At 38.0% G+C, this 18160-nt stretch overlaps 1 protein-coding gene across 1 annotated transcript in view; it reads right to left on the bottom strand.

Moving 5' to 3' along the window:
- Window positions 1–1842: 1842 nt before the first annotated feature.
- The window catches only part of PIBF1 (progesterone immunomodulatory binding factor 1), a 608261-nt gene continuing 591943 nt past the window's right edge, over window positions 1843–18160 (bottom strand). The window contains exons 17-18 of the mRNA XM_053707928.1: window positions 5356–5529; window positions 1843–2556 (exon numbers count right to left, since the gene is read on the bottom strand). Of these exons, the coding sequence (XP_053563903.1) occupies window positions 2503–2556; window positions 5356–5529 (228 nt within the window). The 3' untranslated portion in view covers window positions 1843–2502. The remainder of the gene's footprint in view (window positions 2557–5355; window positions 5530–18160) is intronic.

Here is an 18160-nt window from a genome sequence, read left to right on the forward strand (position 1 = left end):
TATTTAATATATCCTTTACCTTTACTTTGTCCTTTGGTTTAGATGCCCTTTGAACCTGCCACCTAGAATGAAAATGTCAATACTGCAGTATTGGGTATAGAAAACTCATGTAAACAAGAGGCAGAAATCAGCTTCCAAGTGGTGGTGGTGGTAGAGAAAGGCCATTAGGAAGGGTAATCCTGCAGCTGTTCTGAACACAATACCAGCTGCTTGAGTACATTTTACCTTTAATGAATATAGGATAATTAATTTGAAAGTTATTAATCTATTCTTTTAAATAGGCAGTTTAACATCACTGTATGTACTGTATGTGGTGAACAAGGAACTACCTACTCTCCATAGCTTATATATCAGATGATTGCTGTTGCCATACTAATCACACAGACATGTGACTTCTCAGGTGAAACAGTCACCATTCAAAAATATAGTTAGCAGGGGTAACTGATCACTCTTCATTACCCTGTTAAAGGACGAGGAAAGTGTGTGCTCCCATAGAATGAGATGCTGTTATCCTCTGCACAAAAGAGCAAAATCTAAGAGCCAGACTGTATTGTTCTTTGCAACCAAAGAGTATAAGTGCTAATTATCTCTATAAGTATGTTTTATTCTCTTTATTAATTCCTTAGAATTGAATGATAGCTTGACTACATGTAAATCTGTCCAGGAGTAGCCTGGAACGTCTATTTCACTCTATGCCAAAAGGTTGTGGAACTACATACTGAAGAATAATGACTGAATTCAACAAGTCTGTTTTGTTCCAAAGAACATACAAATAGGGCAATGAATTAGTAGATTAAAAATAAATAAATAAAATACAAATGAAGTATAATAAATAAAATACAGGTAGTCCTGCGATAAGAGGGCTTGTTTAATGACTGCTGACGTGCTGAGTACGTCGTGGTAATTAAGGGGTTAAAAACAATTAACAGTGATTTTTATATGAAATGTTTACTTATGCGTAATGAAACAACTTTGCAATATACCTATTATTTATTTGGCCCCCTTTTTGTGTAATTTAGCTCTAAATATTATGGGTTTTCTAATTCTCAGAATGTGAAATGCAACCTGCTGATTGATTGAGGCGAACTCTGCTACATATAATTCCTTAATTGGTTTTAGCTGATAACAATGGAGAAATCAATAGTTTTATACAAGCATTATGACTGTGGCTTGCCTTTTGTCTGCAAACTCAAGCCCAGAATGGTTCCTCCTAATAAGGCAAATTAAGCATGGAGTATGGCTATTGATAAACAATTACAGCAATCAAGATATCAATTTGTTTTAAAAACATTTATACTTAGCTGATATGTTTTTCTATAGCCATAAAGAGACAGAAGCACTCTCTCAGGAATGCACAACAGCTCAATAACTTGTTGACTTGTTCTATGGTCATTTACCACCTGGAGCTGCATGCCCAATAATGCTTTTCACAGAGAAGAACCTTGCTAAAGTAAGGTCAGTCTAACCCTGAAATACCAAGCAATCCCTTTGTGAACAAGGAACATGGCAACCCCTGATGATCGTTTCAGCCTTCATTGGGCCTTGTCAGTTAGTTGCAGCCACATTCCTCTAAGCACATTGGGTAAAGAGTCCATGTCTGGCCCAACAAGTCCCTTAGCTGTTTGTTCCTGACAGACTGCTTCTCTTTCTGTTTGTATATGTTTTTCTAAAGCAACATAACATAAATGTCTTTATTTTCCTTATGTTACTGTGGCTCATGAGGTAAGATGAATTGTGCCAGCTTGAATCTAAACCATTTGGAATCTTGCACTAATCCCATTAACTCTAATATGGCAAAAATACTGGTACTTCATAAATAATGAATACAATGATAATAATGAATAAGGTTATAACTATTTTGTATTTTGTTTTCAACAAAGCTTCAATGCATACATTTTTACTTTTCAAGATGCATAAACAGTTTTTTAAAATGAAATGTTTGTATGTTCAAGTATGTCAGAATATGAATTGTCCCTGTTTTTTTTATGATTATTAACAAGTGAAAATAAACGATAAACTGAAGAAACACAAAATCATTTTGAGGTAAACTGTAACACAGGTGCGTATATTTTTTCTTGTCAGTGTGTGTTTGTTCAAATGCACCTATTGCTATATTATTGATGAAGAGGAATTTGCAAGAAAACAGTGAAATTACAAATATATCAGGAGTGTACACTATGTGCTTTTAAATGACTAAACTCTGTATTCTAAACTGTACACAATTAGTTTCACATATTAATTATATGTGTCTCTTGGTAAAAATAATAATTTAATAACCAGACTAGCAAAATAATTAATAAAACTCTTGCATGTAAAAAAAATATTGAGAAAAAATATATCATTTTCCTTCATGTTTAAAAAAAAAAAAACATACATGTACTGGGATAGCTACATCTTCACAGAGAGTAGTGCTAGCGTGTTTTACCCATGCTAAAACTAATGCTAAATAATAAAAATACATAAATTTGTTTTAGTGCAGTTGATTTGCTCGGGTATCTTCTTTCATGTAGGTTTCTGTTTCAATCTGTTGTACCACTCTGGTGTTTCTTTTTTTGTCTGTCAAAAAAGAAAACTATTAAAAAAACAAACCAAAAAAACTTATGTGACCATTTTAATTTTACACCAAATACATATTTAGAAAATAGAATTACAGCATATCCATTCCTTTCAACATTTACTTTCTTAGTTAACCTACCTTCTAATGTACTTGCTGGAAAGGCCAACAAGATTTTGATCAAGCATGGTAAAGATAAAATGTTGCACATTTAAAAGACTGACCTCATACAGAGATGTGGTGCTAATGCCTGTTGGCATTAAAGGGACAGTAAAGTCAAAATTAAACTTTCATGATTCAGACAGAGCATGCAATTTTAAACAACTTTCCAGAAGAATATGCACAGATACAGTGAAATTTGTTTTGTAGAGTAGTTTTAGGAACAGCAATACACTACTGGGTGCTAGCTAAACACATCTGGTGAGATGCCGAGAGAACAAAGTCAATTTAATAATAGAACTAAATTGGAAAATTAATTAAATTTGCATACTTTTTAAAAAAAAAATCTTTAAGTGGGGAGAGGATCAGTTAAACGATTGAAAAATGCCACACTGGTACTAGAGAGGAATGGGGTCTCTTAAATGAAGTAATGCAGAAGAAAACAACATACATTAGATAATTACTATTTATAAAAGCCTAATCTATATGATGGGGTAATTACATGGTATGGCTTGATAACAATGAAGCGGCTGTGAAACTGGAAAGGTAGGATGAATCTATGTACTATTAAAATAATGTTAAAAAGACATTGTACACTAGATTTTTCTTTTTCTGCATGTTTTGTAGATGATACATTTATATAGCCCATCTGGGTGTGTTTTTATAAAAATGTATAGTTTTGCTTATTTAAGAACATTGTGCTGATTTTCAGACTCCTAACCAAGTCGCACAGTGCCAGATGTATACACATGTATACAGACTCCTGCAGGCTCCTGTTTAAGTTATCTGTCTTTTCATATGCAGGGAAGGGGTGACTGTCTGCTGTTCTTGTTTTCCCAGCCCCTTTCAGTGGGTGCCCCAGACTACCTCATCAACAATGCTAAGTAAGTTTTTAAAATATTTTATACTGGATTTTTAGATCAGTATCTGTGCATATTCTTCTTTAGTATTGTCTATTACATGCAGTTATATGAAACTGGTGTATACTGTCCCTTTAAGAAATTATAATAAGGTGTCTATCAACCAAACTGGGGAAAAGAAACAAACACACACAACCGCAGATGTTTTTTCTGAGTTGAGTAAACGGGTTTCTTGTAAAGATTTTGGCGGTATGTTCTTGTCAATCAATTCAGTTAAGAGAATTACACCCATAAGCCAGTAACAATGGGTTCTACTGGACACAAATATGCATTTCCTCCTAGTTTCAATGACATGCAAAATAGTTAACATTTTATTGCAGACCTTTCATATATTTGTGTTTTTGTTGTCTAACAAGTTTCTTTAAAAATAGTAGAAATGTAGTGAATGTATTTGTTTTATGATCAGCATAAATTACAACATAACAAAAACATTTTTTACAAACAACAAATGGATCTTCAAAACACAAAAAAAGTTTTTATGTATTTTTGTAGTAGTAATAGAAAAAGAGTCAAGAGACTAACTCCTGATGAGATTGGTGTTCCTCTTTTTTTTCTGGACAAACAAAGGCTGTCGCCATTGTAGCACTCTTAAAGGGACAGTATACACTCATTTTCATATAACTGCATGTAATATACACTACTATAAAGAATAAGATGCACAGATACTGATATAAAAATCCAGTATAAAATGGTTTAAAAACTTACTTAGAAGCTTTCAGTTTAGCTCTGTTGAAAAGGCAGTTGGAAAGCCCACTGCAAGTGGAAAATAAGACACTCCCCCCTCCCCCTTCTTTTGCATATGAAAAGACCCTTTACACAAACAGGAGCAAGCTGGAGAAGGTAGCTGACGGTATTTACATAAAACATTGGGGCTTGGTTAGGAGTCTGAAAATCAGAGCAATGTTATTTAAAAATAAGCAAAATTATACATTTAAAAAAAAAAAAATGTTATGGGCTTTATAAATAGATCATCTACAAAACATTTATGCAAAGAAAAAATGAGTGTATAATGGCCCTTTAAAAACAGACAACTTCTGAATAATGGCTATGCCACCATGGTAACCAGATCCTATGGAATCATTAGGAAATACACAGCTTGCCAAGGTATATTACAGCAATAGCAGGCAAGATAATAGGAATACAGTGCATAGTAAAATTCTTTACGAGGATTCAAATTATTATGGTGAATTTAAGTGTGTATTAGATTAGATCTGTGCAGAAGCAAAACTAAACTGCAAAACTGAAAATGTATGCATATCATTAGGGGATGCAGCTCTTTTTGTATATATATATAATTTGTATTCAATTTTCAGGGGATGCAGCTCTTAATTGTTGTTAACTATGTATATAGAAAAATAGTTCAGTGTATATTTAAACAGCTTGTAAAAAAAAAAAAGTCAAATACTATTACATTTCCTTCTGATCTATGCTTCTATAAGAACCTTCCATTCATAGCTTTATCTTTCAAATAATGGTGATCATTTAGTGTTACCATTTGTCATTGGTAAACTACAACTGTAAAAATGTAACAAAATCCATGAACAATTATGAATGAGAAAAATGTTAGCCACAATGAGATAAAACTTTTAAATAAAGCAATAAAACATGATAAACTTGTGTATACAATTATATTATGGTTGTAAAAACTGATAATTAGTGTCAGCTGCAGTAAAGTGTTTGCCATGACCTAAAATACCATCAGAGAAATAGAAACTAACTTACAAACACAGTCGGCTTTGGTATGATTATATTATCTTCATGTTGAGACTGTAAGGCTAGTTCAGAAGATTTGCTTTTTGGTTTTGCTGAAAAATTCCTCCCAAGCTCACTTGTAGGAGGTAAGTGTTTTTGCTTATTATGAAGTCCAATTAAAACCTGCTTCATTTCTGCAAGCTCCTGTAAAATATATATTGGAAAGCACAAGTTAAAAGGATATCAAACATTCCACACACATTTTGGTGAACAAAAATAGTTTGAAGATGCATCTATCATATAGCAAACAATTAAACTGAAATAAGTTAAAGGCTATGACAAACATGAAGGTAAAAATACATAGCCATTATCTCCACAATAACCACAAATAAAATGACCACACGCCCTGATTCTCAGTGTGTATTCTGGAGCAGTTCTGGACCATTGTATACGTACAGACTACAGTAAACAAAAGTGCAGATAACCAGCAAGCTGGTGAACCCTCGTTGTTCTTCTGCCTACCATGTGTGAGTGCAACCAACAAGGGACTGACTCCAAATAAAGCAAGAAGAAAACGAGTACATTTGTTGTGTTTTGACTCAAAAAGGAAGCAGAATGTTTCAACATCCTTTTAACAGCGGAAACAATGCAGAAGTTGCTTTGATAAAATATCCGCCAACATGCATTTATTTATTTTTAACTACAATTTGTACATGAGCGCTAAAAAATATAAGAAATATAGCTATTATCAAGGTTTTTTTTTTTTCTGGCTGAAAAACTATTTTAACAGATTATGTAAATGGATATCTTTTAGTTCAAACGCATATCTTAAAGACCATTAAGTGTAGTAGAGTTACATAACCAACAAATGCATGATAAACAGATCATACAACAAAACAGTTTGAATTACAGATGAGCAGCAACATATTTTTTTTTTATAAATGTCCGTTACTTTGCTTTTCTCTGTCCCTTGTATCATATGACCTCTTGTACATGCTCACTAGGAGCTGGTGCTTCACAAAGTGTGCGTATAAAATATTTTGCACATTTTTTATAATGGAAGCAATAAATTGCATGCTCTATCCGAATCATGAATCTTTAATTTTGACTTTACCGTTTATGGTAAATATTCCTTCAACTCTATATGTTAAAGTGGCCACTTGTAACTTGCAAATTCTATAAATAGACATTAAATTTAAAATGTAATCCCTAGTAAAGGGCCAGATTACTAATGGAGTGCTAATGTTTGCACTCAAGCGATAATGGGTTTATCGTGGTTGTTTGCACTCGTAGGGTTTACTGCTGGTATTACGCCACGTGATTATGCTAGAATGATTCCCGCGTCCTCAGAGTTGTGGTGTGCAAAACAAAAAAAGTGTCACAAAACACATCAAAAATACATTACAAAGTACACTTACACTCCTAATAACGCCATCTAATAAAAAATATATTTTTTAAAATATTACACACAAAAGTTATAAGGATTCAAAGATATAATGGGGCTGCTTCATAACTGCTGTTCAGGCTCGCCAGAAACAGCAGTTATGAAGCAGCGGTCACAAAGACCGCTGCTCCATAACCTGTCCGCCTACTATGAGCAGGCGGACAGACATCGCCGGAAACCAACCCGATCGAGTATGCCCCCGCGAGTCTGCAGGGGACGGCGTTGTACCAGCAGCTCTTGTGAGCTGCTGGTGCAATGCTCAATATGGCGAGCATATTGCTTGCTGTATTCAGCGAGGTCTGTCGGACCTGATCCGCACTGGCGGATCAGGTCCGACAGACCTTGATAGAGGCTCAGGTGTTAGAAAAAAAGGCGTCAAAGGACTCTAACATAGAAATACATAGGTATACATTTATATTGTACCAAAAAACCCCATCATATATATATATATATATATATATATATATATATATATATATATATATATATATATATTTAATTATTTATTTATGAATAAATAGAACATATTCTTCTATGGAAAGAACATTCATAATTTTCATGTTAGCGCACCCGATATTCTAAATTTGGCTTTTTGCCATTGTAGAGTTAGTGTGCAAGCAAAAACAGTTTAATTTCAACTATATGAGCACAACCTGACGAGCGCAAAAAGCTTACTTCTACAGCAGTTAATGCTGGAGCGGGAACGTTAAAGGGATGTTGTACACTAGATATTTCTTTGCATAAATGTTGTGTACATGATCAATTTATATAGCCCATCTGGGAGTGTGTTTTTGTAAAAAAATAAAAAACAGAATTTATGCTTACCTGATAAATTACTTTCTCCAACGGTGTGTCCGGTCCACGGCGTCATCCATAACTTGTGGGAATATTCTCCTCCCCAACAGGAAATGGAAAAAAGAGCACAGCAAAAGCTGTCCATATAGTCCCTCTCAGGCTCCGCCCCCCCAGTCATTCGACCGACGGACAGGAGAAAAAAAGGAGAAACTATAGGGTGCCGTGGTGACTGTAGTTAAAGAAAGAAATTTATCAAACCTGATTAAAAAACCAGGGCGGGCCATGGACCGGACACACCGTTGGAGAAAGTAATTTATCAGGTAAGCATAAATTCTGTTTTCTCCAACATTGGTGTGTCCGGTCCACGGCGTCATCCATAACTTGTGGGAACCAATACCAAAGCTTTAGGACACGGATGAAGGGAGGTTACCTAAACAGAAGGCACCACGGCTTGCAAAACCTTTCTCCCAAAAATAGCCTCCGAAGAAGCAAAAGTATCAAATTTGTAGAATTTGGTAAAAGTGTGCAGAGAAGACCAAGTCGCTGCCTTACATATCTGATCAACAGAAGCCTCGTTCTTGAAGGCCCATGAGGAAGCCACAGCCCTAGTAGAGTGAGCTGTGGCTGCCGTCCGGCAGTCTCATAAGCCAATCGGATGATGCTTTTCAGCCAAAAGGAAAGAGAGGTAGCAGTAGCTTTTTGACCTCTCCTCTTGCCAGAATAAACGACAAACAGAGAAGACGTTTGTCTGAAATCCTTTGTTGCTTCTAAATAGAACTTTAAAGCATGGACTACATCTAAATTGTGTAACAAACGTTCCTTCTTTGAAACTGGATTCGGGCACAAAGAAGGCACAACTATTTCCTGGTTAATATTCTTGTTGGAAACAACTTTTGGAAGGAAACCAGGTTTAGTATGTAAAACAACCTTATCTGAATGAAACACCAGATAGGGCGGATTACACTGCAGAGCAGATAATTCAGAAACTCTTCTCGCAGAAGAAATAGCAACCAAAGACAGAACTTTCCAAGATAACAACTTGATATCTATGGAGTGTAAGGGTTCAAACGGAACCCCTTGAAGAACTGAAAGAACTAAATTTAGACTCCAGGGAGGAGTCAAAGGTCTGTAAACAGGCTTGATCCTGACCAAAGCCTGAACAAAAGCTTGAACATCTGGCACAGCTGCCAGTCGTTTGTGTAACAAGACAGATAAAGCAGAAATCTGTCCTTTTAGAGAACTCGCTGATAATCCCTTATCCAAACCTTCTTGGAGAAAGGAAAGAATCCTATGAATTTTAATCTTACTCCATGAGAATCCCTTGGATTCACACCAACAGATATATGTTTTCAATATTTTATGGTAAATCTTTCTAGTCACAGGTTTTCTGGCTTGTACTAGAGTATCTATCGCAGAATCCGAAAACCCACGCTTAGAAAACATCAAGCGTTCAATTTCCAAGCCGTCAGCTGGAGAGAAACTAGATTTGGATGTTCGAATGGACCTTGTACTAGAAGATCCTGTCTCAAAGTTAGCTTCCATGGTGGAGCCGATGACATATTCACCAGGTCTGCATACCAAGTCCTGCATGGCCACGCAGGAGCTATCAAAATGCCCGAGGCCTTCTCCTGTTTGATCCTGGCTACCAGCCTGGGAATGTGAGGGAACGGTGGAAACGCATAAGCTAGGTTGAAGGTCCAAGGCGCCACTAATGCATCCACTAGAGTCGCCTTGGGATCCCTGGATCTGGACCCGTAGCAAGGAACCTTGAAGTTCTGACGAGACGCCATCAGATCCATGTCTGGAATGCCCCATAATTGGGTCAATTGGGCAAATACCTCCGGGTGGAGTTCCCACTCCCCCGGATGGAAGGTCTGACGACTCAGATAATCCGCCTCCCAGTTTTCCACTCCTGGGATGTGGATCGCAGATAGGTGACAGGAGTGATCCTCCGCCCATTTGATGATTTTGGTCACCTCTCTCATCGCCAGGGAACTCCTTGTTCCCCCCTGATGATTGATGTAAGCAACAGTCGTCATGTTGTCTGATTGGAATCTTATGAATCTGGCCTTTGCTAGTTGAGGCCAAGCCCTGAGAGCATTGAATATCGCTCTCAGTTCCAGAATGTTTATCGGGAGAAAAGACTCTTCCCTGGACCATAGACCCTGAGCTTTCAGGGAATCCCAGACCGCGCCCCAGCCTAATAGACTGGCGTCGGTCGTGACGATGACCCACTCTGGTCTGCGGAAGCTCATTCCCTGGGACAGGTGATCCTGGGTCAGCCACCAACGGAGTGAGTCTCTGGTCTTCTGATCTACTTGAATCACTGGAGACAAGTCTGTATAGTCCCCATTCCACTGTTTGAGCATGCACAGTTGTAATGGTCTTAGATGAATTCGCGCAAAAGGAACTATGTCCATTGCTGCAACCATCAACCCTACTACTTCCATGCACTGAGCTATGGAAGGCCGTAGAACAGAGTGAAGAACTTGACAAGTGTTTAGAAGCTTTGACTTTCTGACATCTGTCAGGAAAATCTTCATTTCTAAAGAATCTATTATTGTCCCCAAGAAGGGAACTCTTGTTGACGGAGACAGGGAACTTTTTTCTATGTTCACCTTCCACCCGTGAGATCTGAGAAAGGCCAGAACGATGTCTGTGTGAGCCTTTGCCTTTGAAAGAGACAACGCTTTTATTAGAATGTCGTCCAAGTAAGGTGCCACTGCACTTGGGGAACTACAAACAGATTTTAGTAAAACCCCAGTCCTTGTTCCACAGTTGGAACTGGGTGTATCACTCCCATTTTTAACAGGTCTTCTACACAATGTAAGAATGCCTGTCTCTTTATTTGATTTGAAGATAAACGAGAGATGTGGAACCTTCCCCTTGGGGGTAGTTCCTTGAATTCTAGAAGATAACCCTGAGAGACTATTTCTAGTGCCCAGGGATCCTGAACATCTCTTGCCCAGGCCTGAGCAAAGAGAGAGAGAGTCTGCCCCCTACTAGATCCGGTCCCGGATCGGGGGCTACCCCTTCATGCTGTCTTGGTAGCAGCAGCAGGTTTCTTGGCCTGTTTACCCTTGTTCCAGCCTTGCATCGGTTTCCAAGCTGGTTTGGTCTGGGAAGCATTGCCCTCTTGTCTAGAGGCTGCAGAGTTGGAGGCCGGTCCGTTCCTGAAATTGCGAAAGGAACGCAAATTGGACTTATTCTTAGCCTTGAAAGGCCTATCTTGTGGGAGGGCATGGCCCTTACCCCCAGTGATATCTGAAATAATCTCTTTCAATTCTGGCCCAAAGAGGGTCTTACCTTTAAAAGGGATATTAAGCAATTTTGTCTTGGAAGATACATCCGCTGACCAAGACTTTAGCCAGAGCGCTCTGCGTGCCACAATTTCAAACCCTGAATTTTTTGCCGCTAATCTAGCTAACTGCAAAGCGGCATCTAAAATAAAGGAATTAGCTAACTTAAGTGCGTGAATTCTGTCCATAACCTCCTCATACGGAGTCTCTCTACTGAGCGACTTTTCTAGTTCTTCGAACCAGAACCACGCTGCTGTAGTGACAGGAATAATACACAAAATAGGTTGAAGGAGGTAACCTTGCTGTACAAAAATCTTTTTAAGCAAACCCTCCAACTTTTTATCCATAGGATCTTTGAAAGCACAATTGTCCTCAATAGGAATGGTCGTGCGTTTGGCTAGTGTAGAAACTGCCCCCTCGACCTTAGGGACTGTTTGCCATAAGTCCTTTCTGGGTCGACCATAGGAAATAATTTCTTAAATATAGGAGGAGGGACAAAAGGTATGCCAGGCTTCTCCCACTCCTTATTCACTATGTCCGCCACCCGCTTGGGTATTGGAAAAGCGGCGGGGTGCACCGGGACCTCTAGGAACTTGTCCATCTTGAACAATTTTTCTGGGATGACCAAGTTGTCACAATCATCCAGAGTAGATAGCACCTCCTTAAGCAGTGCGCGGAGATGCTCTAATTTAAATTTAAATGTCACAACATCAGGTTCTGCCTGCTGAGAAATTCTTCCTGAATCAGAAATTTCCCCATCTGACAAAACCTCCCTCATAGCCACTTCAGATTGGTGTGAGGGTATGAGAGCAATTATCATCAGCGCCCTCCTGCTCTACAGTGTTTAAAACAGAGCAATCACGCTTTCTCTGAAATGCAGGCATTTTGGATAAAATATTTGCTATGGAGTTATCCATTACTGCTGTCAATTGTTGCATAGTAACAAGCATTGGCGCGCTAGAAGTACTAGGGGTCTCCTGCATGGGCAAAACTGGTGTAGACACAGAAGGAGATGATGTAGAACTATGTCTACTCCCTGCATCTGATGAATCATCTTGGGCAACTTTACTATCTGTGGCAGTACTGTCCTTACTTTGTTTGGACGCTATGGCACAATTATCACACATATTTGAAGGGGGAGACACTTTGGCTTCCATACACACAGAACACAGTCTATCTGAAGGCACAGACATGTTAAACAGGCTTAAACTTGTCAATAAAGTACAAAAACCATATTAAAACAAAACCGTTAATGTCTCTTTAAATTTTAAACAGGGCACACTTTATTACTGAATATGTGAAAAACTATGAAGGAATTGTTCAATTTTAACCAAATTTTCACCACAGTGTCTTAAAGCATTCAAAGCATTGCACCCCAAATTTCAGGCTGTTAACCCTTAAAATGTGGAAACCGGAGCCTTTTACAGTTTTAACCCCCTTACAGTCCCAGCCCCAGCCTTTGCTGCGACTTCACCAAACCCAGGGGAGTATACGATACCAAATGAAGCCTTCTAGGAACCTTTTCAACTAATTCCAGACCCACACACATGCAGCTGCATGTATTGCTCTCAAAAGTAACTGCGCAGTAATGGCGCGAAAATGAGGCTCTGCCTACTACAGAGAAGGCCCTTCCTGTCTGAGAAGGTGTCTAAACCAGTGCCTGACGTAAAAAAACGTTCCCCAAAGTTATAAAGTGTGAATTTCAACATCAAACTGTATAAAATGCCTAAATAAAGCAATCGATCTAGCCCATAAAAGTGTCTACCAGTTTTATAGCCCATATTAAGCCCTTTATTCTGTTTGAGACTAAGAAAATGGCTTACCGATCCCCATGAGGGGAAAAATGACAGCCTTCCAGCATTACACAGTCTTGTTAGAAATATGGCTAGTCATACCTTAAGCAGAAAAGTCTGCCAACTGCTTCCCCCAACTGAAGTTATCTCATCTCAACAGTCCTGTGTGGGAACAGCAATCGATTTTAGTTACTGCTGCTAAAATCATACTCCTCTCACAAACAGAACTCTTCATCTTTTTCTGTTTCAGAGCAAATAGTACATACCAGCACTATTTTAAAATAACAAACTGTTGATAGTAGAATAAAAACTACAACTAAACACCACATACTCTTCACCATCTCCGTGGAGATGCTACTTGTTCAGAGCGGCAAAGAGAATGACTGGGGGAGCGGAGCCTGGGAGGGACTATATGGACAGCTTTTGCTGTGCTCTTTGCCATTTCCTGTTGGGGAGGAGAATATTCCCACAAGTTATGGATGACGCCGTGGACCGGACACACCAATCTTGGAGAAATAAAAGTTTTGCTTATTTTTTTAAAATAACATTATGCTGATTTTCAAACTCTTAACCAAGCCCTAAAGTTTTAGGTGTATACTGATGTCTAATTTTATAATCTGTCTTTTCATATGCGGGGGAGGGGGGGTCTGCTGTCCTGTTTTCCTAGACCCTTTCACTGGGTGTCCCAGCCTAACCATCAACAGTGCTATACTGGGAGCCTCTAAGTACATTTTTAAAAGGTTTTATACTGGATTTTTAGATCAGTATCTGTGCATTTTATCTTTTATAGTAGTGTCTATTATATGCAGTTATATGAAAATTGGTGTATACTGTCCCTTTAAATAGCGCTACACATGTAATCTGGCCCAAAAGGTATAATCAGGTCCCCAGCTTTTCAAACATGGGGACTGATCACAAATTGGAAAGTGTTGGTACTTTCAAACTAAATAAAAAGTAATGATAATACTTTCCTTATTATCGCACACCTCAGATTCTTTTGACCTTATCTTCTTACTCAGGTAATGTTCTTTACAACACTTCCTAGGGTTGCATTAATGTTGTTAAATTATTTTATCAGTAAGATAGTTTCTACCTCTGTTTCTAGTGCATCAAATACCCCCTAAAACTAGACCAGTAAAGCGCAACAAATACAACCCTTTAACAAATACAACACACCATTTACAAGGCTCAAAAACACCAAATGGATGCAAATTGTAATGTTTGCGACACCTGGTTCCAGTGGGACAAAGTGGTAATATATCATTATCAAGGACTACATTACTGGAAAGACTTACAGGTAATACTTGCAACTATATATTAGTATCTACGGCTCTAGCTAGTGATATGTTCTTACATATGAAAATGTCAACCTCAATGTAATCCATTGTGTACAATTCCTACAATTGTATTTTGTTTAAATTTTGTAAATAAAGATCAAATATAAAAATATATATACATTAAAAATATTTTCTGGATACGTGGTTAAAGTGGTACTTATTCGGATTAAACTAAGTTTTAAGACGAGGAAAAATAATACAACACACCCTACATTTACCAACATTTTTTTCAGCAGATAGTCAATATTTTTGGCTCTGAAAAGTAGGGCCTTCAGACCTTTATATACGCACATGTTAATATGTTCTGTTATATATCTAATGTAATTGCTGGCACATTATTGATAAAGAAAATAAATACAGACAGTGGGAAAACCCTATAAAAAATAAGATGATTATGAGACTAGAATTGTTTAAAATGTGAGGGAATGTGGAGCTCAATTATGCTTTTAGATGCAACAATTGCAATTAAAAAACATCCAATACCAAATAATAATTAAAGGGACAGTGCACTGTAAAATTTTATCTCCCTTTAATGTGCTCCTTTTTTACCTACTGTAGTGTATTAAATTATTTACAAATAGCTCCTGAACCTTTATTTTGTCATTTGAAATAACTGCTTTGGCCAACTGAAACCTATACCTAACATTTAAAAACTGCGGCAATGGTTACAAAAAAGCTATGTAAATAAGATGCAACAGCTGTAATCATCTTACAAATTGGGGTGGTTGAGATGCATACTATAAAATTGTAATGTTCATTTTCAATCACGCAGTTTTGTGTATACAGAGGGAGATACGGTAAGTAGGACTCTGTGTTGGTGTACTGTAGAATGATACAGATAAGGTCTGTGTTCCTTCAGCCCATTTGAAAAGCTTTTGACCTAAAGAGAAAGAAAAAAAATCAAAATGTATGCTTACCTGATAAATTAATTTCTTTCATGATGGTGTCATCAATTGTGGGAATATTGCCCCCTTGACCACTAGGAGGGTGCAAAAGACACTCTAACACACCAAAGCTTTATATCCCTCCCATTTCCCGAAATCTTCAGTCATACATGTAGCCACGTAAATGAGGAAAAAAGAAAAGCAGGAAAAATTAAGCAGGGCAAAGAAGAGCAAAAACAAGTTCTGCTGTCATCTGAATAAAAAGGTGGGGCTCATTAACTCTCACCGTTATTAAAGAAATGAATTTGTCAGGTAAGCATAACTTTAGGTTTCCTTAATCAGATGGTGAGAGTCCACAAGTCATCACGTGTGGGAATCAATACAAAAGCCATGGAGTCCCCTGTGAAATAGTGAAGGCAGGACGTTACTAATCAGGCACTACGAACCACAAAACTTTGCTGTCAAAGGCAGCCTCAGAAGAGGCATACACATCAAAGTAATAAAACTGTGTGTAAAGAAGACCAAGTAGCTACCTTAAAAATCTGATCAATATTAGCCTTATTATGATAGGACCCAGAAAAAACAACTGCTCTATTGGAAAGAGCAGTAATGCTCTCAGGGGGAGATTTCCCCATGAGAAAACAAGTGAATTAAAGCTTTAAGACAAGCTGCTAAAGTAACAGCCATATGTTTCTGACAAAATAAGAACTATAATATATTTCTTATATAAATAAGAAATATTTTGCAGCTTCCACATAATATTTGAGAGCTCTTACAGCATCCAAATTGTGGAGAAGACACTCCTTAGAATTCTTAGGTGCTGGTCAAAAAGAAGGAACCACTATTTCCTAATTAATAGTATCTGAACATACTACCATAGGAAGAAAAGAATAGCTGGTGCGAAAAACAGCCTTATCATAATGAAAAATCAGAAAATGAGGTGTATGACAAAGCTGAAAGCTCAGAAACCCTTCTAACCGAAGAAATAGCTAGAAGAAAAATAACCTGCATCGGCTCAAAGGGAGGAGTTTGAAGAACCCTCAAAAGCAAATTAAGATTCCAAGGAGGAGAAACTGGACAAATAACTGGTTGAATATGAATCATGAATTTTAGCAATTTTCTTATGAGACAAAATAGAAAGAGCCGAAATCTGACCTTTCAGCAAACTAGCTGATAAACAATCTAAACCTTCATGCAGGAACTCAAGAACTTTTCCAATGATAACCTTGGCAAGAACACCATGCAAAAGGTTTTCCAGACCTTATGATTAATACGTCTGGTAATAGGTTTCCTAGCCTAATCAAGGCACAAAATGCGTAAGGATCATACCTATTCTCTCGCATTGTAGGGTGTATTTTAAACTTTTTGGAATAAAGTTTATTTTTTAACTTCAAATTGAATCCTGAGTGTGCTGCTGCTTTTCTTTAGCTGTTTTGTATACAGCTTGCTTGGCCGTTAGGCCTGAACCACACTGTGTTAGTTTGTTTGTCTCTCAGTGCATTGATCTAGAGCAAAGACCGCGGCCAAACTTGGAGCAACGTCAATGGAGGATTAAACTGCGAGTACCTCCCTGATGATGGACATAAGCCACTACCGTGAAATCTCAGAAAAGATGTGTGTGTCTGGGGTTGGGCCAATTCTGAAAAGCCCAGAGGTTTGTATGGAGTTCAAGAATATTACCCGGTAACCTCGCCTCCTGAGGAGACCAAACTTTCTGCATACTCAGATACTCCTAGATTGCATCCCAATCTAACAGGCTAGCATCTGTGGAGATTTCTACCAAAACTAGATAAGAAAGGAGGCTCCCTGAACCAAGGACTGGTAAATCTGCCACCAAAATAGGAACAATCTTGTCCTGTGATCTAAAAAAATCCCTCTGACACAGATCCTTGCGGTCCCCATTCCATTGATGCAGCATCTGCAATTGGAGGGCATGAAGATGAAATGTGACAAACAGAGCTGCATCTGAGGCAGCCACCATGAGACCCACACCTTCCATGCATTGAGTAAAAGAAAAAAATAAGGATTAATCTGCAGATGAGCACGGGCCTGTTGCAGCTTCAGTCTGTGCTGGTGTGTCAGGGACAAATGCATAGTCACAAAAACGATTAAGAACCCCAGAAAAGTTACTTGGGTCTGAGGAGTTAAGAAGATCATTGAATATTATTTTTTTCCAACCGTGTCCAAAGCAACTGAAGTATCATCTGATTGTGAGACATACATAGATGGAAAGAGAAATCCTGAACCAGAATGTTATACAATATTTTTTTTTTAAAGACTCTGGGAGCTGTAGCCAGACCAAAAGGGAGGGTTAAAAACTGATCATGTTTGTTTAGAAAAGCAAATCTCAGAAACTTTACATGATCCCTGTTAAAAGGGACATGCACATTAACATCTTTAAAGTCTGTAGTAGACATAAACTGATCCTCCTTCACTAAAAGATGTAAAGTGCAAACTGTCTCCATCTTTAAAGTTGGAACTATTTTTGAATTTGTTCAATATTTTGAGATCCAAAACAGGTCAAATAGTAGCCTCTTTCTTTTGCACTATAAAGAGATTTCAATAAAGCCCCTGGCTTAATTCTCGATTTGAAATTGGAGAAATTACTCTTGTTCATTTCAAATCTCTCACACAAGCCAGGAAAGCTAGACCTTTAACGGATCTTGAGGCACTCTAGAAAGACAATCTTCCCCATGGAGGTTTTGAAGAAAATACCCCTAAACACTCAACAGAAACTGCTCTTACTGCTATCAGGTAAAACATAGGTTCGCCACTCCGTACTAAAACCTCTGGATTTATCTGTTGCTTTCGATGCAGTTGACCATCCTCTCCTCTTACAAATCCTACATTCTCTTGGCATCTGAGACACAGCCCTTTCCTTTTTTGCTTCATATATCTTAAACCCGCTCGTTTACAGTTTCCTTTAACAGCATAACCTCTGATCCTTTGTCTCTCTCAGTAATAGTACCACAAAGCTCTGTCTTGGGTCCCTTGCTTTTTCTCTCTATACATTCTCTCTTGGAAAAATGCTATCCTCCTTTGGGTACCACTTATATGCTGATGATACCCAAATTCTGATATTTCTCCCTCTTTGCTCTCTTTATTTTCAACCAGATTTCAAACTGTCTCTCTGCAATTTCCTCTTGGATGTCTTCACACTACCTCCAACTCAATCTGTCTATAACTGAGCTACTTCTTATCCCCCCCTCTCCAAAACCTGACATTTCTCTTACAGTTGAAGATTCTATTCTCAACACCTCACACCACAGGTCCGCTGTCTTGA

The sequence above is a fragment of the Bombina bombina genome, chromosome 3 (genome assembly GCF_027579735.1).
Source record: "Bombina bombina isolate aBomBom1 chromosome 3, aBomBom1.pri, whole genome shotgun sequence".
NCBI classification, from domain to species: domain Eukaryota; kingdom Metazoa; phylum Chordata; class Amphibia; order Anura; family Bombinatoridae; genus Bombina; species Bombina bombina.